The sequence below is a fragment of the Musa acuminata genome, chromosome BXJ3-5, assembly GCF_036884655.1.
Source record: "Musa acuminata AAA Group cultivar baxijiao chromosome BXJ3-5, Cavendish_Baxijiao_AAA, whole genome shotgun sequence".
In the NCBI taxonomy this organism is placed as follows: domain Eukaryota; kingdom Viridiplantae; phylum Streptophyta; class Magnoliopsida; order Zingiberales; family Musaceae; genus Musa; species Musa acuminata.
This window is the reverse complement of record NC_088353.1, coordinates 43,325,328-43,342,895: the sequence shown is the minus strand read 5'-3', so window position 1 is coordinate 43,342,895 and position 17,568 is coordinate 43,325,328. Positions and strand designations below refer to the sequence as shown.

General features: G+C 37.9%; 3 protein-coding genes across 7 annotated transcripts; all 3 read left to right on the top strand.

Moving 5' to 3' along the window:
* Positions 1-1,005: 1,005 nt before the first annotated feature.
* Positions 1,006-10,933, top strand: LOC103986306 (uncharacterized). 5 transcript variants are annotated; one of them, XR_010496586.1, is made up of 9 exons: positions 1,378-1,460; positions 1,622-1,669; positions 1,954-2,041; positions 3,128-6,424; positions 7,072-7,230; positions 8,715-8,870; positions 9,996-10,142; positions 10,243-10,633; positions 10,816-10,933. XR_010496586.1 is itself a non-coding variant. In XM_018825663.2 (7 exons), exons 2-7 carry the CDS (start codon positions 1,985-1,987, stop codon positions 10,501-10,503), a joined length of 4,077 nt encoding a protein of 1,358 aa, XP_018681208.2. In that variant the 5' UTR covers positions 1,006-1,130; positions 1,954-1,984; the 3' UTR covers positions 10,504-10,757. The 5 variants fall into 5 exon arrangements, 2 of the variants coding, with proteins under 2 accessions (XP_018681208.2, XP_065007496.1); XR_010496585.1 differs by lacking the exons at positions 1,378-1,460; positions 1,622-1,669 and adding an exon at positions 1,006-1,130; XR_010496587.1 differs by lacking the exon at positions 1,378-1,460 and having other exon boundaries at positions 1,499-1,669; positions 1,951-2,041.
* An 852-nt stretch (positions 10,934-11,785) lies between these two features.
* Positions 11,786-12,763, top strand: LOC135638488 (putative germin-like protein 2-1). The gene is made up of 2 exons (XM_065151607.1): positions 11,786-11,936; positions 12,025-12,763. Exons 1-2 carry the CDS (start codon positions 11,825-11,827, stop codon positions 12,564-12,566), a joined length of 654 nt encoding a protein of 217 aa, XP_065007679.1. The 5' UTR covers positions 11,786-11,824; the 3' UTR covers positions 12,567-12,763.
* A 2,434-nt stretch (positions 12,764-15,197) lies between these two features.
* LOC135638335 (putative germin-like protein 2-1) lies at positions 15,198-16,250 on the top strand. Its single transcript, XM_065151434.1, has 2 exons — positions 15,198-15,356; positions 15,446-16,250. The coding sequence occupies exons 1-2, from the start codon at positions 15,245-15,247 to the stop codon at positions 16,003-16,005; spliced, it is 672 nt and encodes a 223-aa protein (XP_065007506.1). The 5' UTR covers positions 15,198-15,244; the 3' UTR covers positions 16,006-16,250.
* The last annotated feature ends 1,318 nt before the right edge of the window (positions 16,251-17,568 follow it).

The following is a 17,568-nucleotide window of genomic DNA, read 5'->3' as shown; positions in this document are numbered from 1 at the left end:
TGCCCGCACCTGAACTGCACAAGGTGACGAGTCGTTGTCCGATGTGAGTTCATCCGTTGATTGAGACCCTCTCTGGTGTCTTGGTCGATTTTGACGCGTTCGACCGGTCCGGCTCATGAAACACTGATTCATTTTGTCAATTAAGAGATCGAGATTGGACCGGGCCATCATGTCGACCATCTTTTTCATAGTGGTGTTGGAAAATAATTCACAGCAACAATATACCGAGAGTGATTAGGGCGGAAGAACATATAACCCGAGAAAAATCTTTGTGCTACTGCCACCTGTATACAAAACATCAGAAGTGAGCTTGACTAACCTATATGTTGATCTCAGTTTATGCACGTAACGACGCCTTGGTTTCAGGGGCATTTCGTCGAACACCGTCAGTGCAGTGCAGGTGCCCTTCGGGTCATGTCAGTTCATCGTCAAGCGCACCCCTCCTGGGCGACGTGTATGAGACATTGATCTCGGTGTATGCACGTCACGATGCCTTGGTTTCAGGGGCATTTCGTCGAACACCGTCAGTATATCGTCAAGTGCGCCACTCCTCGGCAACGTGACTGAGACATGTTGTATATGACCTCCACAGAGGATAGAGTAAGCAGAAAATGAACATAAACAATAATTAGACGATGTGATTATTGATGCAAGAGAGAGAGATTCAATTAAAAACGATAAACAATATATTCGAATATTTTTTATTTAAGCAATATAAATATTTTCTCTTAAAAGGAATAAAACAGAATAAGAACGAAAGAATCCGAATACGTTGCGAATTGGACGGTTCAGATCGGAGACATGATGGCCGCAGAGGATCCCAACCTCTCGATCGACCCCTCCCAAATCACCCACCCTCTCGCGATGGCATGTTAGTAATTAATTACACTTGGTGGAGATAACCATACCGGTGGTGGGACGAGGGTGTCGAAACTAACGAGCGCGGGGCCCGTTGGGTCCATCTCGCAGCTTCTATTTTCGTACGTAAAACGATTCCCTCGCTTTGCCTCCCTTTCTCCTTCCCGTCTCTACTTTTCAGCCTAAACGGCGAATTAAGGAGAGACGAGCCGATCGAAGTTACCGATAGATCGTTGCGAAGGGCGATCGGATTTCGATCATTCGATCTCAAGGCAAGCAATAATAAACTTCTCTATATACTTTGATCCGTTTCTTCGGTTCTTCTTTCTGTTGCTTTTGATGCCCATTTAAGTCGGATATATGTTTCACAATTCGTGTATTAATCTTTCGATTGATCGGGGTTTTTTCTCGTTTGCATTTGCACCTCGTATTTCGTTCCATCGTGGATTGAATGTCGGGTCTGTTTGGTTCTTCGTCTCTCAAAGCTATCTTTGACGGAAATGTTCTTCAGATACCTTTAATAAGCTCGATATTTGGAGTGATTTGAGGAGTTCAGTTATCAAAAGTATCAAATCGGTACAGTTTGAGGAGAACGAAACGAAGTAAGTTGATGTGAAGATTCCTTGATCGATCGTGTAATTCCTTTGTGATTTCTTTGCCGCTTTTGTAATCTTGTTTTTTTCGAAATGTTCAATTATCTGTTTGATAGGAAGTACTTGCTTCGTCGCCTTGTCGCTCGTTAGTCTTTAATTTTGCTGTGCAGGAAGCTGTGGTGATGTCTGCAATCCGTTGGTCCTAATTATTCTAAATGGTGCGCGTTTCTCAATATACACGGACACCATTAGATGTTACAATTTAATCACATCCAATAGATAGGGTGTTTACACACAAAAAAAAGATGGCAATGGAGAAAACCAGGAAAGGCATGACAGAACGTTTTCTCATGTTCAGTGTTACAGCTTTTTCTCTTTTAGGATGAGTTCAATTGCAAACGTAATATAGTGTAGCCAAAAATTTTCAATGCGCTTACAGCTTTTGCATATGATATTGTGTAGCCAAAGAGAATTAATGAGTAATTCTTTTGTGCAATAGCAGGTGCAGGGAGAGTCCAGCGTCTGGAATCATAATGGCAGAAGGCTCAGAAGCAAGTTCCACTGATGTTAAAGTGGACCAGTCTGAAAAGGTTCATCCTAATCATTTCCTTGCTTTATTTTTCTTTGATAGTCATTATAGGGAAACGCAAAAGTTTTTATGTGTCTACAACAATACGTATTCAATTGGCATTAACTATTTCAATAACCATTATAGATGAGCTATATATGTTATTAGATGATCATGTGTGATGATCGATAGAAATTTTCATCGTTTAGCTTGCTTTATTAAATAATAGCACCTCAAATTGTAATAATTTAGCTCGCTTGATTTTAATCAAATTCAAGTTTTAATTAAGGTTCTCCTAAGCCTTTGGAACATGTTTGAAGTAATTTAAAAGGCGATTCACCAATCAAATATGATACTTTAAGAATCGACCAAGTTTTTATAATGTATGACTCCGAACTCTGAAAACTATGAGAAAAATCATGAATTTTATTGAACGAAACATAACATTTGCATGTTATATGGATGATTTCTGGTTCCAAGGATTTGATTTAGCATAAACAAGTTATAATGTCTCAATTATTTGGCACTAGCTGCATATATCTTTTACTGTCATTGAGCCTTAGTTAAATTAAGAATATTTAATTTTTTATCTATAATATCTGACAAGATTTCATTAAATCTCTCTCTAATTCTACTCATATCATTAGTACTAGCTGTCTCACCTCTTATCACTACAATATCAACACACCTTTCCTCATCATTTTATCTTTTGTTGAGACTACATCTAATTACTTATGAATGAAAATATTTTTGAACCTCAATATTCTCATTTGAGTATATGATTTCTTTTTCTCCATAAACCATCACTCGCCTAACAGCTATTTTATAAAAAAATTCTTTGAATCTAAAAGGCACTGATTCCAAGAGTTTGAGAAATCATTTTAAATATAATTTTGAAGTCCATTTTGTTGTAGTTGATTTTATGCTTTTTAAGACATGGTCAGTCTAACTATTCAGTGTCCAAAATCTTAATGTTTCAATTTAGCAATTTATATTCTTGTTAAGCAGCATAAACACATGTTGCCATAGACAGCAAACCTGAACTTGACCATTGCTCAATTAATCATATTACCTTTGTTTATTACTTCCAAAAATGTTTAATTCACAGGTATATGGTGGTGAAAAAGAATATCTGATTGATGCTTATCTAGAGCTGGTCAAAAAAGAAGGAAGCAATGAAGATGACGAAGCTGCATTTGATGAGGAATTCATTACAGAGAAGGAATTGATAGATGTTAAAGAAAGCTCACGCATGCTCAAACCAGTAGTTGAATTGACAGAAAACTCAGGTTCTAGTTATCTTGGAACAGCAAATTCAGTGCCAAATATCAATTTGCTAATGGAAGCGAAGATCAAAGAACTTGAGCTCCAATTTGAAGCTGTCAATGGGAAGCTGAAACTTTCAGAATCTGAAAAGGCATCGATGAAGTTTGAGGTCGATAGAGCAAATGAAGAGTTAGAGAAAATGAGCAGACATTGTGAAGAACTCAAACTTGAACAGAAAATAGTGAAAGATCATATTTTAGAAATTCTACAAAAGCATAGTTTGCATCTTGAGACACTCCAAGAAGCATCGACAGATAAGGACATGAAACATAAGGGGCTTCTTGATATGAAGGAAGCATTCACTAGCTTGTCTGCCGAGTTGAAGATGTCAAAGGAAAAGATAAAAGAGCTTGAAGCAGAGTTGGTGTCATCAGCTGGCAAAGTGCATTCACTTGAAGATCTCAATAAAAGTAGTAGTTCGCAGGCTGAGTTGCAGACAAAAAGAGCTTTACAGTTTGAGAACATGTTGGAACTAGCACAAATGAAAGCAAATGAGATGGAAGATCAGTTGCGTAAGTTACAAAATGAGCTAAATGGAGTCTATATTAAGATTGCAGACAACACAAAAATTGAAGCAGCACTAGAGACTGCATCATTGGAGCTTTCAGGGTCCCAAGAAAAGCTAAAGATTTCAAAATCACAGGTGGCAGAATTGGAGCATACGGTTGTCTCCATGGATTCTGTCATCATTGAACTGACTAAAGAATTAAACCACCATAAGGCCTCTGAAGAAAAGATCAAAACCGAGGTTTATGCATTGGAAAATCTGCTTTCTGCCTCTAAAGAAGATCTCAAAGCAAAGCTTCTATGCTTGGAGGAAGTTCAACGGAAGCTTCAAGAGCAGATCAACGAAAGGGATATAATTGAAGCTAGTTTAAGAAACCAAGCAATCCAGACTACAGATCTGGAAAATAACTTGTCTAATTCGATCAAAGAGAAGGAAACTCTTCGAAGTACTGTATCAGACCTTAACACAAAATTGTCGATGAATGAGAAATCATGCATTCAATTGGAGGCAAAGTTACAGTTGGCTGACCAGAACTTCAGCAAGACAGAGTCACTTCTCTCAGAAGCATTATCATATAAAGAGGAGCTTGAACAAAAGTTGAAATCAATTGAACAGCTCCATCATGAATCAAGAATAGCCTTGGAATCCGCTACCAATAGAAACCTTGAGCTTGAAAGTTCAGTTGAGGCACTAAATCTAGGCGAAGAGAGCATAAGAGCACAGCTCAAGGAGAGTGAGATGAGACTGGCGTCAACAGGGACGAGGAACATGGAGCTAGAAGAAGAACTAAAGCTTGCAAATGTAGAACGCCTTGATGCAGAAAGGGAAAAAAAAGAATTGAAAGATAAAGTTGCGGAGATTAGTGATTCATTAAGAGATGTGGACAATGAAAGTTCACTACTGAAATGCCGGTTTCAAGGTTATGAAAATAGGGTTGGTCAACTGGAATCTTCTTTGAGCAAATCCTTCTCAAGGAACTCAGAGCTTGAAAAACAGTTAAACGACCTTGTTTCAAAGTGTGCCGAACATGAGGAACGGGCTAATGCAACACATCAACGGAGTCTTGAGCTGGAAGACCTGATTCATGCATCACATTCCGAAGCTGAGGCGCGTGCTGTAAAAAGAGTGGGTGAATTGGAGCAGTTGTTGGAAGCTTCGAATGTGCAAACGGAGCACTTGGAACAATTACTGAGTTATGCAGAGGTAAAACATAGAGATGCTGAAGCTGAATCGACGCAAAGAAACGGCAAGATCTCTGAACTTACAGTGGAACTTGAAGCATGTCAGACAAAAGTTGCAAGCCATGATGTTTTGCTGCAGGCTTCAAAAGAGGAGGAGTTGACGGAAGTTATAAATGTAGATGATAAAGAAAAAGGAAAACTTGAAGACTTATCTGTTATTCAGGAAAAGGATCTTTTAGAATCCAAAAATATGGTTCAGTCTTTGCAAATTGAGGTTAAATCATTGAAGGTCAGAGTGGAACATGTTGAGGATAACCTGGAGACTTTAAGTGTTCAAGAGAAACAGCTACATGAGAAGCTTCAAAATGCTGGAGAGCAGTGGAAGCAACACGTGAAGGGAGTTGAGGAAGTCGACGCAAGAATTCCGGATTTAAAAGTGTTACACGAGTCTTCAGTCAAGGACTCGGAGCTGGAACTCCAAGAAACAGAAGAGAACTTTAAGCAGAAGCTATATGAAGCTAAGGAACTGCAAGGAAAATCGAAGTCTGTCGAAGAGCATTCAGCACGTTTTAAAGCTCTAGCTGTTGAAGCTACTGAAAAACTCGCCTCGCTGAAGGCAGAAATGGAAAGAAATGCCGTGAAGTTGGTCACTCTTGAAAACAATGTTGAGGAACCTGAGCAGAAGGCCCCAGATGCATATCTGAAGTCTGAACAGACATTTTTGGAGAAAGACATGTTGCCCGAGACGAACTCAAAGCTTAGGGAGGATTTGGAAACTCCCCGGCTCAAAGTAAATGAGCTTAATGCACTTTTGAGTTCTATCCAAGCAGAGAAGGCAGGAACTTCTGAGCAGCTGGCTTCTCTTGTAGAAACGATCAAAAAATTAACTGGTGAACATTCCAGAATGTTGGAACTCCACTCGACCACTGAATCCCATCTTAAAGAAACTGAACTCCAATTACTTGTAGTGATTGAGAAACTCAAAAAAAGAGACTCTGAGACTACAGACTTGAAAAAGAAACTGCTTGCAGTTGAATCTCAACTAAGAGCTTATGAAGAACAGGCTAGTGAATCGGCTGTAGTTGCAGCAAGTCAGAAGGGTAAGCTTGAAGAAGCTCTCCTCAAATTACAGAATTTGGGAAGGCTTGTTGAGCAATTGCGAGGCGAATCTGAGCAGTTAAAGACAGAGAACGAAGATTTAGACAGAAGAAACTTGAGTTTGGCTAGTGATTTGTCAACCCATGTGACAAAAATTAGCGAGATGCAAATAGCATTGAATGCAGCAACTGCAGAGAGAGATGACACATTCATGCAGCTTCATTCCTCTAGGGAAGAAATGGAAAATCTTATGCGACAAGTTAACTCTGACAGAGAAAGTCTCCAATCTCAGGTTAGTGTGCAAAATTTATGCATTTCTTCAATTGATAGACCAAGCACTGTGATTTAAATATATTAAAAGATAAAAGGAGTCTCGTTTTCCTTTGCGACGAAAGAGATCAGGATTTGAATCAAAAAAATATATTTTTTTAATATTTAAAAGTAAGGCCACACACATTGACCTTCCCCATATCCTGTATTAGCGGGAGCCTTGGATATATCCTAAAAAAAAATATATTCTATATTTATATTTTTTATAATTAGATATAAAATAAAATAATTTTAGTTGTTATCTAAAAGATAAGTTTCTATCTTAGATAACCTTTTTGAGGAAGGAAAAGACTATGCTGAAGGAAGTGTATCAAAAGATAAAAAAAGAACTTGAATCGATAATAGTCCAACGGAAAGAACAATGGAGTGAACAAAAAGCAGAGGAAGTGTCTTTAAATTTTGATGTGAAAAGTCTTAAAGCAAAGTTAGCTGATAAGCCTCTGATGCAATCACGGATTTGGAACTCGAATAATAGCAGTAATTAGCTGAGGAAACCTATACTGATTAAGTATGTAATTTCTTTCCAAAAGTGATGCTGATTTAAATAACCATATATCACTAGTTGTGAAAGGTTTACATGTTACAGTGATTGGAATTGCCTTTTTACAGATTAGAAACATGAGATCAGCATGTGCATTGAGGGAAGCAGCCATAACTGCTAAATTGAAGGAGCACTTAAATATACTCGAAGAAAGGGAAGACTTGGATGGACAACTGAAGCAAATTCAAAGTGAACTTGTTCTAGCACATGAAGCCATAATAGAGCAGGTAAAATCTGTTACTCTACTATCATTACAATGCATATTAGATAAGAAGCCATCTTTGTGAGTTATTAACGCTTTGCAATATTATGTACTTAAATATGTAAACTAGATGATGTTGATAAGTGCATTGTTTGTTGGAACTTATTTGGAAGAAAATCCTAATTATGCATTTGTATCTGACAAGTATTTAACTTGAAGTATGAAGGCATTTTTAAATGATGCTGATTAGGGTCACATAGTTGGTGGAAAGAAATTATAAACTATAATTTCATGTCTCAGCTTGCAAGCAGGAGGACGGCATCAAATAATTGTAAAAATCAGGGTCTGCAGTACCGAACTGTACCGCCTGGTACGGGCGGTACGTACCGGTCCGACCGGTTGCCGGTACGCGGACCGCCTGTTACCGGTCCGAGTGCACTGTAGCACTGTAGTAGTGCACTGTACTCGGCACACTTGAGTGTATCGCTCGGTACATCTGGGTGTACCGCTCGGTATACCATACCGTACCGATACCGAGCCCAGGTCGAAATACTAGTACGGTATGGTATTGCGAACCTTGATAAAAACAATCATCATATTTACAATAACATTTAATAGGGGATAGAATTAATAAAAAGAAAACAGAGGAGGAAGAAGACTAGGAGAATGGATGATAGAAGATAGCTAGAGCAAATCAATATCATGTTCTTTTAAAATTATGAAAATTTTCACACCAGTACTCTTAGTTTTTTGACCTTTCTTCAAATTCTTCTAGTTTTCTTACCGTTCTCATTCTCTCACTACAACCTTAGAAATGAGCAATTACATATGGTTATCAATATTCATGGTTCAAGTGTTGATGTACCTATACAAACATTTTTAAGAATTTAAATGGATCTCTATCTGCAAACCTTTACAAGGTCAGGGACAAGCCTTTTTCTTTTTGTAACTGCTGCTTAGATTGTACGCTCTCTCTTTGTTACTTCCCAATTTTAGGTCATGAGTCTTTGCCAGTATTAGTGAAGTTGCATGTTAGATAATTTATCATCCGTATTTCAATTGAATCACACAAACACTAAGCTTATGGTATTATTATTGTTTGTACATAAAAAGTCAACCTTCATCTCGGACCTAAATAACCTACAGTGATATTTGAAACCAACTGTAGAGGTGGGACCCTAGCATTATCTTTAAGTGGATTGATTTTTTTCTGAAAAGGCAAAAGTTTTAGAGATTAGATGGAAATAGTTTTCTTTCAACATCATTTGTGCAAATCTCTAAAGAAGGGGCATAGGGAAGGAACTTCTATAGTAAAGACATGAGGTGGAAATGAAAATTTCTGGTTTCAAATATTTAATGCTAAGACAAAAACATTAGTTTCGACTTCATTACGCATCACGTTTCCGTTTGTGTTTTGATATTAATGTCTTCTTTCTGAGTCTATCATCTTCTTTATTTCCATATAGTTGTCAGCGAGCATTTCAATTAATTAGACTGTTAATTTAACAGAGAGAATTGGACCACAGAAGAGAGCTGGAAAGGGAAGCTTCAATGAAGCAATCATTCACTGAGTTGGAGGATAAGCATCACTATGTTACACTTCTAGAAAAACATATTGAAGACCTTGAAAGGAAATTGGAAGACGCTGAAACCCAACATAATAAGGTTAGTCTTATACCTTTCAATGACGTTGAATTGCCATCTAATCCATGAAAAATACAGTTTAGATAGATTCATGAAGTTAGTTATATTTATATTTATACATGTTTTTCTTTATGTCCCCTACAATTATATCGTGGCCTTCTTTTCGTGCATACTGTATTGTGAAGTGTAGGAGTGGCTCTATCTGGAACCTCTTCCAGAACGTCTGGTCGAGGTTGCTCGAGACAGGAAATCTGATGTGCTCATCATTATTCTGAGTCTCATGAGAAATAGGTCCTTTATCATGTCTTTGTAATTCCTAGGGAATATAATTAAAAAATTTGAATGCCCAGTGTAGAAATGAAAATGACTCCATTTGAAACCCAACATAATTATTTTTCTTGGTCATTTTTTGTGGCCCAAAAAGATTGGCCTTATATAAGAAGTTAGCATCCCTACCTTCATCACATGAAATAAGAAATTTGCCATGCTAAACCATAATTCCTTGTTCTTTTTGTTTCATAAATGTCACCGAGTTATAAATATTTCTACCTCCTACCAAGTTGCCCTCATATTAATCTCGTGCTTTGACTACTATTATTTATTGGGGAATCGAATTGCCTATTGACAATATTGAACAGCTTATGTAATTGCTTTTTATCCATGTATAAAGACCACGTTTCTTAACCTTCTGGATGTGATGACTGTCAGCTTATGTGCCGATACAGTCTTCATATTACATCTTAAACATGATTTTGTTAGAGATGCAGAGCTTATTTAATGAATGCCACTTCACCTCCCTGTCAATGCTCTGACAACAATATATGATGCAGCAATTTTTGTCTGTAGTAGCATGGACACCTTCAAAATATTTGCTAAGAATAAAGCCAAAAGGCGTATGGTACTGTATCCTTTGGTTAAAGATTAGGTCATTAAATGATCATATTCCACAAGTTGAATTCTGTTTTTGTTATTTGTTGTTTGTCTCTGAACTTCTATGATATGTTATTGAAGTATAATTAATGAGACCAACAATCACAATAGTAAGCTTTTATCAGCCTTTTTTCGGTTGTCTTCCATTTCGTGCTTTTTTATTCATGATTCGTTTTTTCTTAACATGTCAAATTCAGAATTGTTTGGATCTTGCAGGCGACAGAAGAAAAAAAAAAAATTGTAGAACTCAATGGAGAAATCAGCATATTGAGGCATAAACTAAGTCAAACTGATGAAATGGAAAAGAAGATTTCAGAGCTTGAAAACAAGTTAAAGTTGGCACATACAACAAGTGGAGAAGAGGCAAGTTTAATGAAAATCTCAAAGTTCAATGAAAATCAATGATGGGATCTCAAGGCGAATAATTCTATTGATTGTTGGCAATTCTGATTCTTTTCTTCAGGCTACGGATGAAGCCATAGAATCTGAAACAAAGGATGAAATGGGGGTGAAATCAAGGGATTCTGAACTGGACACCTCAACCCTGTCAAGGAGAAAGAACACGAAAAGGAGAGACTTCTTGCATCAAGCACCAGGAACAGCTTCACTGACTCAAACGTCACACGTCGCTACAGGGCCTTCAAGAGCCATGTCCTTCAAGATCATCATGGGAGTAGCTATCATGTCTTTGATCGTTGGTGTCATTCTCGGCAAGCGATATTAAGATGGTTGATAGACTAGTTGCTTCATCTTTTACACCTGAGAAAAGATTGAACCGCAGTCTATTAATTGAAGGGGTGGATAGGAACTGCTGTTGTTCTGATACCAAGTCGACTACTAGACATTCATGTCAGGTTAGTAACTTCTGTTTCTGTCCTCCTCTTATCTGTGCTTGTATCTCTATTTCTTTGTACTTATTTTTCTTTCTCGATCAGTATGGGTTAAATTATTTTGAGATAATGCCATAATTTGTATTTATTGTTTGTTTCAGAATTGTAATTTTTTATTATTCTAACAGTAATTTTTTACCTGCTAGGGTTATGGTCGAGTCAACTCGACTTCACTTATCTCATGGGGACTTCAAACTCGGTTTGAGACTTAGCTCGAGTTTCAATTATTGTTAAAATTCGATTTATTATATATTATTTTTGTAAGCTGGGGTTTGGTTTAGATTATTTAACCAAATGATTCAAAATTAAACACTTATATTCATAAAAAGGGTTGAAATCAGAGTTAACCTACATGACTTTGGTTTGAACTATTATTTTCGCTTATGATGAGTTTAAGTCAAATGAGATTATAATACTAATTTAACCTAAAAGTAATATGATCAAATTGTGGGTCAAATCCAGTATATATAGTTCAACTATTTGAATCCTTAACGAAGAGGATTATTTTCCTTTTTGTTTTTTCTTTCTCATCTAATATGCTCTTGACATGTATCGCGTATCACATCACTGTTAACACCATTCTCTTCTCTTAATTTTCTTAATGTTGGTTCCAAATTCATATGCATGAAGTCATATAGGACGTTGCAATAACGAGGGAAGTTGTCACTACTAGTGCAAGCATGCACCGTATATAACGCTTGCACCATAGTATTTGATGTTGGTCACAACATGCAACATATTGCCCTGGTCATGTTTGAAGGTGACAAAGAAGGCTTGCATTATAGCATCTGATGTTTGATGAAGTCAGATTGAGACGATCCACTGGTTTCCCACATGTTCAATTGGCTATACTGCCAATTGAATGGTTCGACAACGTGTATGCATTTACTACGTATAAGAAACCGACGGTGAAGAATAAGCTTCTCTTAGACCTTTTCTCTCAACCGCGTCAATATCTTGATAACAACTACGTAAAAGGGGAAGTCTACAAACATTATTGTAAGCAGAAGGCAACCTAACATGTCATACTTTTCAACTCTCTCACCAACTTATGAGGAATATGTCAATGCATGCTTCTCTATATATACCCATCTCCTCCAAGCCATTGGTATCACAACACCAATTGCAGCTTCGTCCATCCTAAAGATTACACAGATGGCAGCCAAATTGCTTCTCCTTGCTCTCCTTGCCATGGCTTCCTCTCTTGCAATGGCTTCTGATCCTAGTCCTCTTCAAGACTTCTGTGTCGCAGATAAGGGTTCTAAAGGTATTCATAGTATCCAGATTAATCTCCTTCGGTGCGTTTGCTCTCCCGATGCATATTTACTGATCGATTTTGCTTCCTCCTGTTGCAGTGCTGGTGAATGGGTTCGTCTGCAAGGACCCCAAGGTGGTGAAAGCCGAAGACTTCTTCTTCAGGGGACTCGACAAAGCTGGCGACACAGTAAACAAGGTCGGCTCCAATGTCACCGCCGTCAACGTGAACCAGCTCGTCGGACTCAACACCCTCGGCATCTCCATGGTTCGCATCGACTACGCACCCAGAGGCCTCAACGCTCCCCACACTCACCCTCGTGCCACCGAGATCCTCACCGTCATAGAAGGACAGCTCTTGGTCGGCTTCGTCACATCCAACAGCGACGACGGCAACCGTCTCTTCACCAAGATGCTGAAGAAGGGTGATGTGTTTGTGTTCCCACGAGGCCTCATCCACTTCCAGTTCAACCCTGGGCACACCAAAACTATCGCCATCGGTGCTCTCAGTAGCCAAAACCCCGGCACCATCACAATCGCCAACGCTGTGTTCGGGTCGAAGCCGCCCATCTCCGATGATGTTCTGGCCAAGGCTTTCCAGGTGGACAAGAAGACCATCGACTGGCTTCAGGCTCAGTTCTAGATGGACAACAACAACTGAAGAAACACCACCACTGCAGCTTCTTCACATCCATGTTAACATTCCAATAAGCAAACACTTGGCGATCGATCGAAGTCAGGCGTTTGCATGTTATTACTGTTCGTTTTCTCTGTAGTGATCGAAATAATCCTCATGTTTTCCAACCCGAAATAAATATGATGTTAAGAGTCAACAATTGAGAGCGAGATCACTGATGAGATCATTATTAATTGCGAAGCCACATTGCAGCAAATCTCTGGTTTGCATTATCGAACTTTTCTTTGCATTTGTTAGTGTTAAAAAATATTCATGTATGAGAAAAGATTGAAAATATGATAAAAAGAAAAACCATACATTTAGTAAAATTGAAAAGTGACATATATTGAGTTTGACTTATAATCTAAAAGTTTGAGTTTTATTAAATTGATATTTGACTCTATATATGTTAACTTTAACGAGTCTACTTCACACTCATCGTTTATCAAAGCCAATGTTCATGAAAAAAAAAATCTCTTCCGGCAGCGTAGTCTCTTCCGGCAGGATGGGTGTTTGTCTCAAAAGAAGTGTATGACCTTTCATAGGAAGCATGCTTCAACTACACATAGCATCTTCACAAGGCAAAGATGAAGAACAACAAATTACTGTAATTAAGCCTTTTAAAATATTTACAAACTTTGTAAAATATTTCAGAAGAATAGCCATCTTTGTGAGTCTGATATCTACAAATCAAATTGTAAGATGTCTAGCCGCAAGTTAAGTTATTTTGGGAGTATACATTTTATTTTGATTTTATCGCTAGGAGCATATTTTATTATTCAGACTCTAAATACTTGGGATTTATGTTTTTATTGAGCTCATTATAAACTTGATTAAAGTTATTCAAAATATATTTAAACATTATGGAATGTTAATATGTAAGGTGAAGATTGAAAAGATTATCAAGATGAAGTTGTAAGATAGGAGTTTCAGCGGATATTTTATATATGAACCTATACTCGTCGCAATACCTATCATATGTGTGTGACCCTCTAGGCTCAATATCAAGTTGATCGTGAGTCGTACATGTGAGAACTCCTTCTAACTCAGTGAATTATTATCTCCATAATAGTTCACTAACTCATCGACTACAAACGTACTAAGCCACTATGTCGTAGTCCCCATACGATACAGAGGAATTTAATCAATTAGACTTGTCTATCCTCAGTTATCATGCATTTATCACTCATTCATTTAATATCCTAGAGACCATATACCAAGCATGATTCAGTCAGGCTCATACGAAATCTACTCGAGTCTTGCTCTAATTAGAATATCTAGAAGAACTCTTTCTCTAACCCTGATTAGATATTTACTTGAGCAAAAATACATAGGACTTTCATCTCATGATACCGAGAGTGAATGATCTTCTATCAATACTCAATTACCCTCATAAGATTGATTGCCACTCTCGATGATTGGTTATGCTAGATTTGGAACTTCGAAACCTATAAATTTAGTATCAATGAGTAGAGTACTTATATATGATATCTTTGATGTCTCAAGTCTAAAGACCAGATACACAACTAGAATTACAAAATCGTTGTTTAATAATGAGGTATCATCAACTATCCAACATTCTGTGAGTTGATCAATAAATGAACTAATTATCCAATGAACATTTGTACTGTATCCCTATTATCTCCACACGAGTAGCTATGAGACTAGTCGCCTCCATCAATTGGATGAGTATACAATATACTAATTTGTTCGGTTATGTCGATATCCTTCTCGAATAACATACGATTGAGAATATTTATGGTTTATGCTTAAAGACGAATCAGTCTCATTATCGCGATCTCACTATAATCCGATTCCTATTGCATAGATCCATGGATATCATAACATATACAACACATAATCATAAAGTCAGAAAATAGCAATAATAATAAGTACAAAAGACTACATAGCATGTCACATATGTCATTACTCACATGATTGAGTTACAGAGCACTTGTGACTGGCAAGAAGTGCATTAGTTAGCAGGGCAAATAGCAATACTTAGTTGATTCCTATCCTAGTTCAACAATAAGTGTCTGTCATTCTTTTGAGTATTGAAAAATCTTAAAAGATTTTTATAGATCGAAAAGTGCTAGCAGGCAATCGAAGAGCTGAAACATTACCTCTCCCAATTGCTACAGCTCTCCTCGATTTCTTGGCGAATAGTCACTGCATTCACATATAACGCTTGCACCATAGTATTTGATGTCGGTCATGCACGCAACGTGTTGCCGTGGTCATGTTTGAAGGTGACAAAGAAGGCTTGCATTATACTATCTGATGTTTGATGAAGTCAGATTGAGACGATCCAGTGGTTTCCCACATGTTTAATTGGCTATACTGCCAATTGAATGGTTCGACAACGTGAACGCATCATCAAAACCCTGTCAATTGAATGGCATACAAGAAATCGTCGTTGACCAAAACATTAAGCTCCTCTTGGTAGACTCTTTCTCTGCACAAGATAAGAAGCACGCACAGTCCATGGACATTATTATTATAAGCAAAAGGCATACTATTCAGCTCTCTTACCAAATGATCAAGAATGTTTCAACCCTGGCTCTCTCCCCCTCCCCCTCTCTATATATCCATCTCCTTCGTGCATTTGTATCACAACACCAATTGTAGCTTCATCCATCCTAAAGATGGCAGCCAAAATCCTTCTCATCGCTCTCCTTGCCATGGCTTCCTCTCTCGCAATGGCTTCTGATCCTAGCCCTCTTCAAGACTTCTGCGTCGCCGATAAGAACTCCAAAGGCGAGTTTAAGGATCGAACACCGTATCTGCATGTCCACGTTTTCGATTAATGCATGTTTACTGATCGAGTTTTCTTGTTGCTTCTACAGTGCTGGTGAATGGATTCGTCTGCAAAGACCCCAAGCAAGTGACAGCCGAAGACTTCTTCTTCATGGGACTCGACAAAGCCGGCAACACAGGAAACAAGCTCGGCTCCATGGTCACTGCCGTCAACGTTAACAAGCTCGTCGGACTCAACACCCTCGGCATCTCCATGGTTCGCATCGACTACGGGCCCAAAGGCCTCAACCCTCCCCACACTCACCCCCGTGCCACCGAGATCCTCACCGTCATAGAAGGACAGCTCTTGGTCGGCTTCGTCACATCCAACACCGACGACGGCAACCGTCTCTTCACCAAGATGCTGAAGAAGGGCGATGTGTTTGTGTTCCCTGAGGGCCTCATCCACTTCCAGTTCAACCCTGGGTACACCAACACCGTCGCCATCGGTGCTCTCAGTAGCCAAAACCCCGGCACGATCACCATCGCCAACGCTGTGTTCGGGTCGAAGCCACCCATCTCCGACGATGTTCTGGCCAAGGCTTTCCAGGTGGACAAGAAGACCATCGACTGGCTTCAGGCTCAGTTCTGGACGGACAACAACAACTAGAAAGCTTCGTTCTTGCAAGTTGACATGACATGAAATGCATAAAATTATGTGCTTTAAATAAGCAAACAGTGGATAAGCTTCTTTCTTGCAAGTTGACATGACATGACATGCATAAAATTATGTGCTTTAAATAAGGAAACAGTGGATAACTATTTGCATTTGTATTTGTGATAGAATATGGCTTCTTTGTTATATGGAAACTGTCTTACTACGTACCAAACAATTGAGTCCCGATGTTATTTCTATGCTGAGATGTCTTTTGGGTCCACTTTGAATGCACAAAATCATATGATTTAGTGTTAGGTAGTTTAACGTAAGTATCATACTCTAATCTTATGATAATGTACGATAATAATAATAATAATAATAATAATATAAATTTATGATCAACTATATGAATCTTATGACAAGATACTAATATAAATCCCAGAAGAAAAATGAAATCAAGACGTTATTAGAACTAAATTTTATTTCTTTCCTAAGAGATGTCTTTTAGGTTATGAGACAGATAGGCTAAGATAATATTTATATTATTCACATAGATATTGTTTAACAATTGAATCTATAATAATTTTAGTATATGTTATGATAGAAAACATGTTAATGACTAATCATCATTCTTCATCATGTAAAGGTTAGTTAGTCTAGAATGAAAGAGTCTCAATCACCCTCCATCGGTTTGTCCACATGAACAACAATCTAAGGGAGATCATTTGAGCCTGTCTCTCTTCTTTCGTCCCATGTTAATAAATATCAAATATGAACGTTAGGATAGTTTTAAGCTAAGAATACTCATACACTTTTGGGTTTGGACCATGCCCAGTTGAATTGGACTTTGATGATGATTTCCAATAATATTTTGATGCTAGAAGGGGATTCTAATATATATATATATATATAAAGATCAAGTGGACGCTATGCAATCTTTCGAGAACTGGAGGTGGATTAGGATGGACGTACTGAGTCGATAGCTTGACTTAGTCTTTTGTGTAATCTTTCGTTAAGCAAGGAAGGCAAGCAATCACTGCGACTGTCTCAAAAAGCTTCACACCCTGCAAGCAAATGGCACCCAACACGTTATACATTTCAACTCTTTCACCTAATGATCAAGAACGTCTCAGAGCCTACAGCTTCTCTATATGTATCCTTCTCCTTCAACCATTTGTACCACAGCACCAAGCAACTTCATCCACCCTAAAGCCTACAGATGGCTGCCAAAATCCATCTCATTACTTTCCTTGCCTTGGCTGCCACTCATGCATTGGCTTCTGATCCTAGTCCTCTTCGAGACTTCTACGTTGCTGATATGTTCATATCATATATTTTTTTAGTGAAATATTTTTTTTTTGCAAAATAGATTTTTTTTTATTAAAATATTAACTTATTACCGAAAGCAAATATTAATCAGAGCAACATAAACAGTAGAATAATGAATCAATCATAAAATAAGACATTAAATTTTTTACGTGAAAAATTTAATCCAGAAAAAATCACAAGACCGTAGTGTACTTCAAACTTTCACTATCACTAATAATGATAATACGTTTATAATAAATTTTTTCA

Excerpts from the sequence above, each read along its gene's own strand:
- LOC103986306 (XM_018825663.2), top strand. The coding sequence starts at position 1,985 with ATGGCAGAAGGCTCAGAAGCAAGTTCCACTGATGTTAAAGTGGACCAG. Across the intron at positions 2,042-3,127 it reads AAGTGGACCAGTCTGAAAAG|GTATATGGTGGTGAAAAAGA; the intron begins GTTCATCCTAAT and ends TTTAATTCACAG. Across the intron at positions 6,425-7,071 it reads GAGAAAGTCTCCAATCTCAG|ATTAGAAACATGAGATCAGC; the intron begins GTTAGTGTGCAA and ends GCCTTTTTACAG.
- LOC135638488 (XM_065151607.1), top strand. The coding sequence starts at position 11,825 with ATGGCAGCCAAATTGCTTCTCCTTGCTCTCCTTGCCATGGCTTCCTCT. Across the intron at positions 11,937-12,024 it reads CGCAGATAAGGGTTCTAAAG|TGCTGGTGAATGGGTTCGTC; the intron begins GTATTCATAGTA and ends CTCCTGTTGCAG.
- LOC135638335 (XM_065151434.1), top strand. The coding sequence starts at position 15,245 with ATGGCAGCCAAAATCCTTCTCATCGCTCTCCTTGCCATGGCTTCCTCT. Across the intron at positions 15,357-15,445 it reads CGCCGATAAGAACTCCAAAG|TGCTGGTGAATGGATTCGTC; the intron begins GCGAGTTTAAGG and ends TTGCTTCTACAG.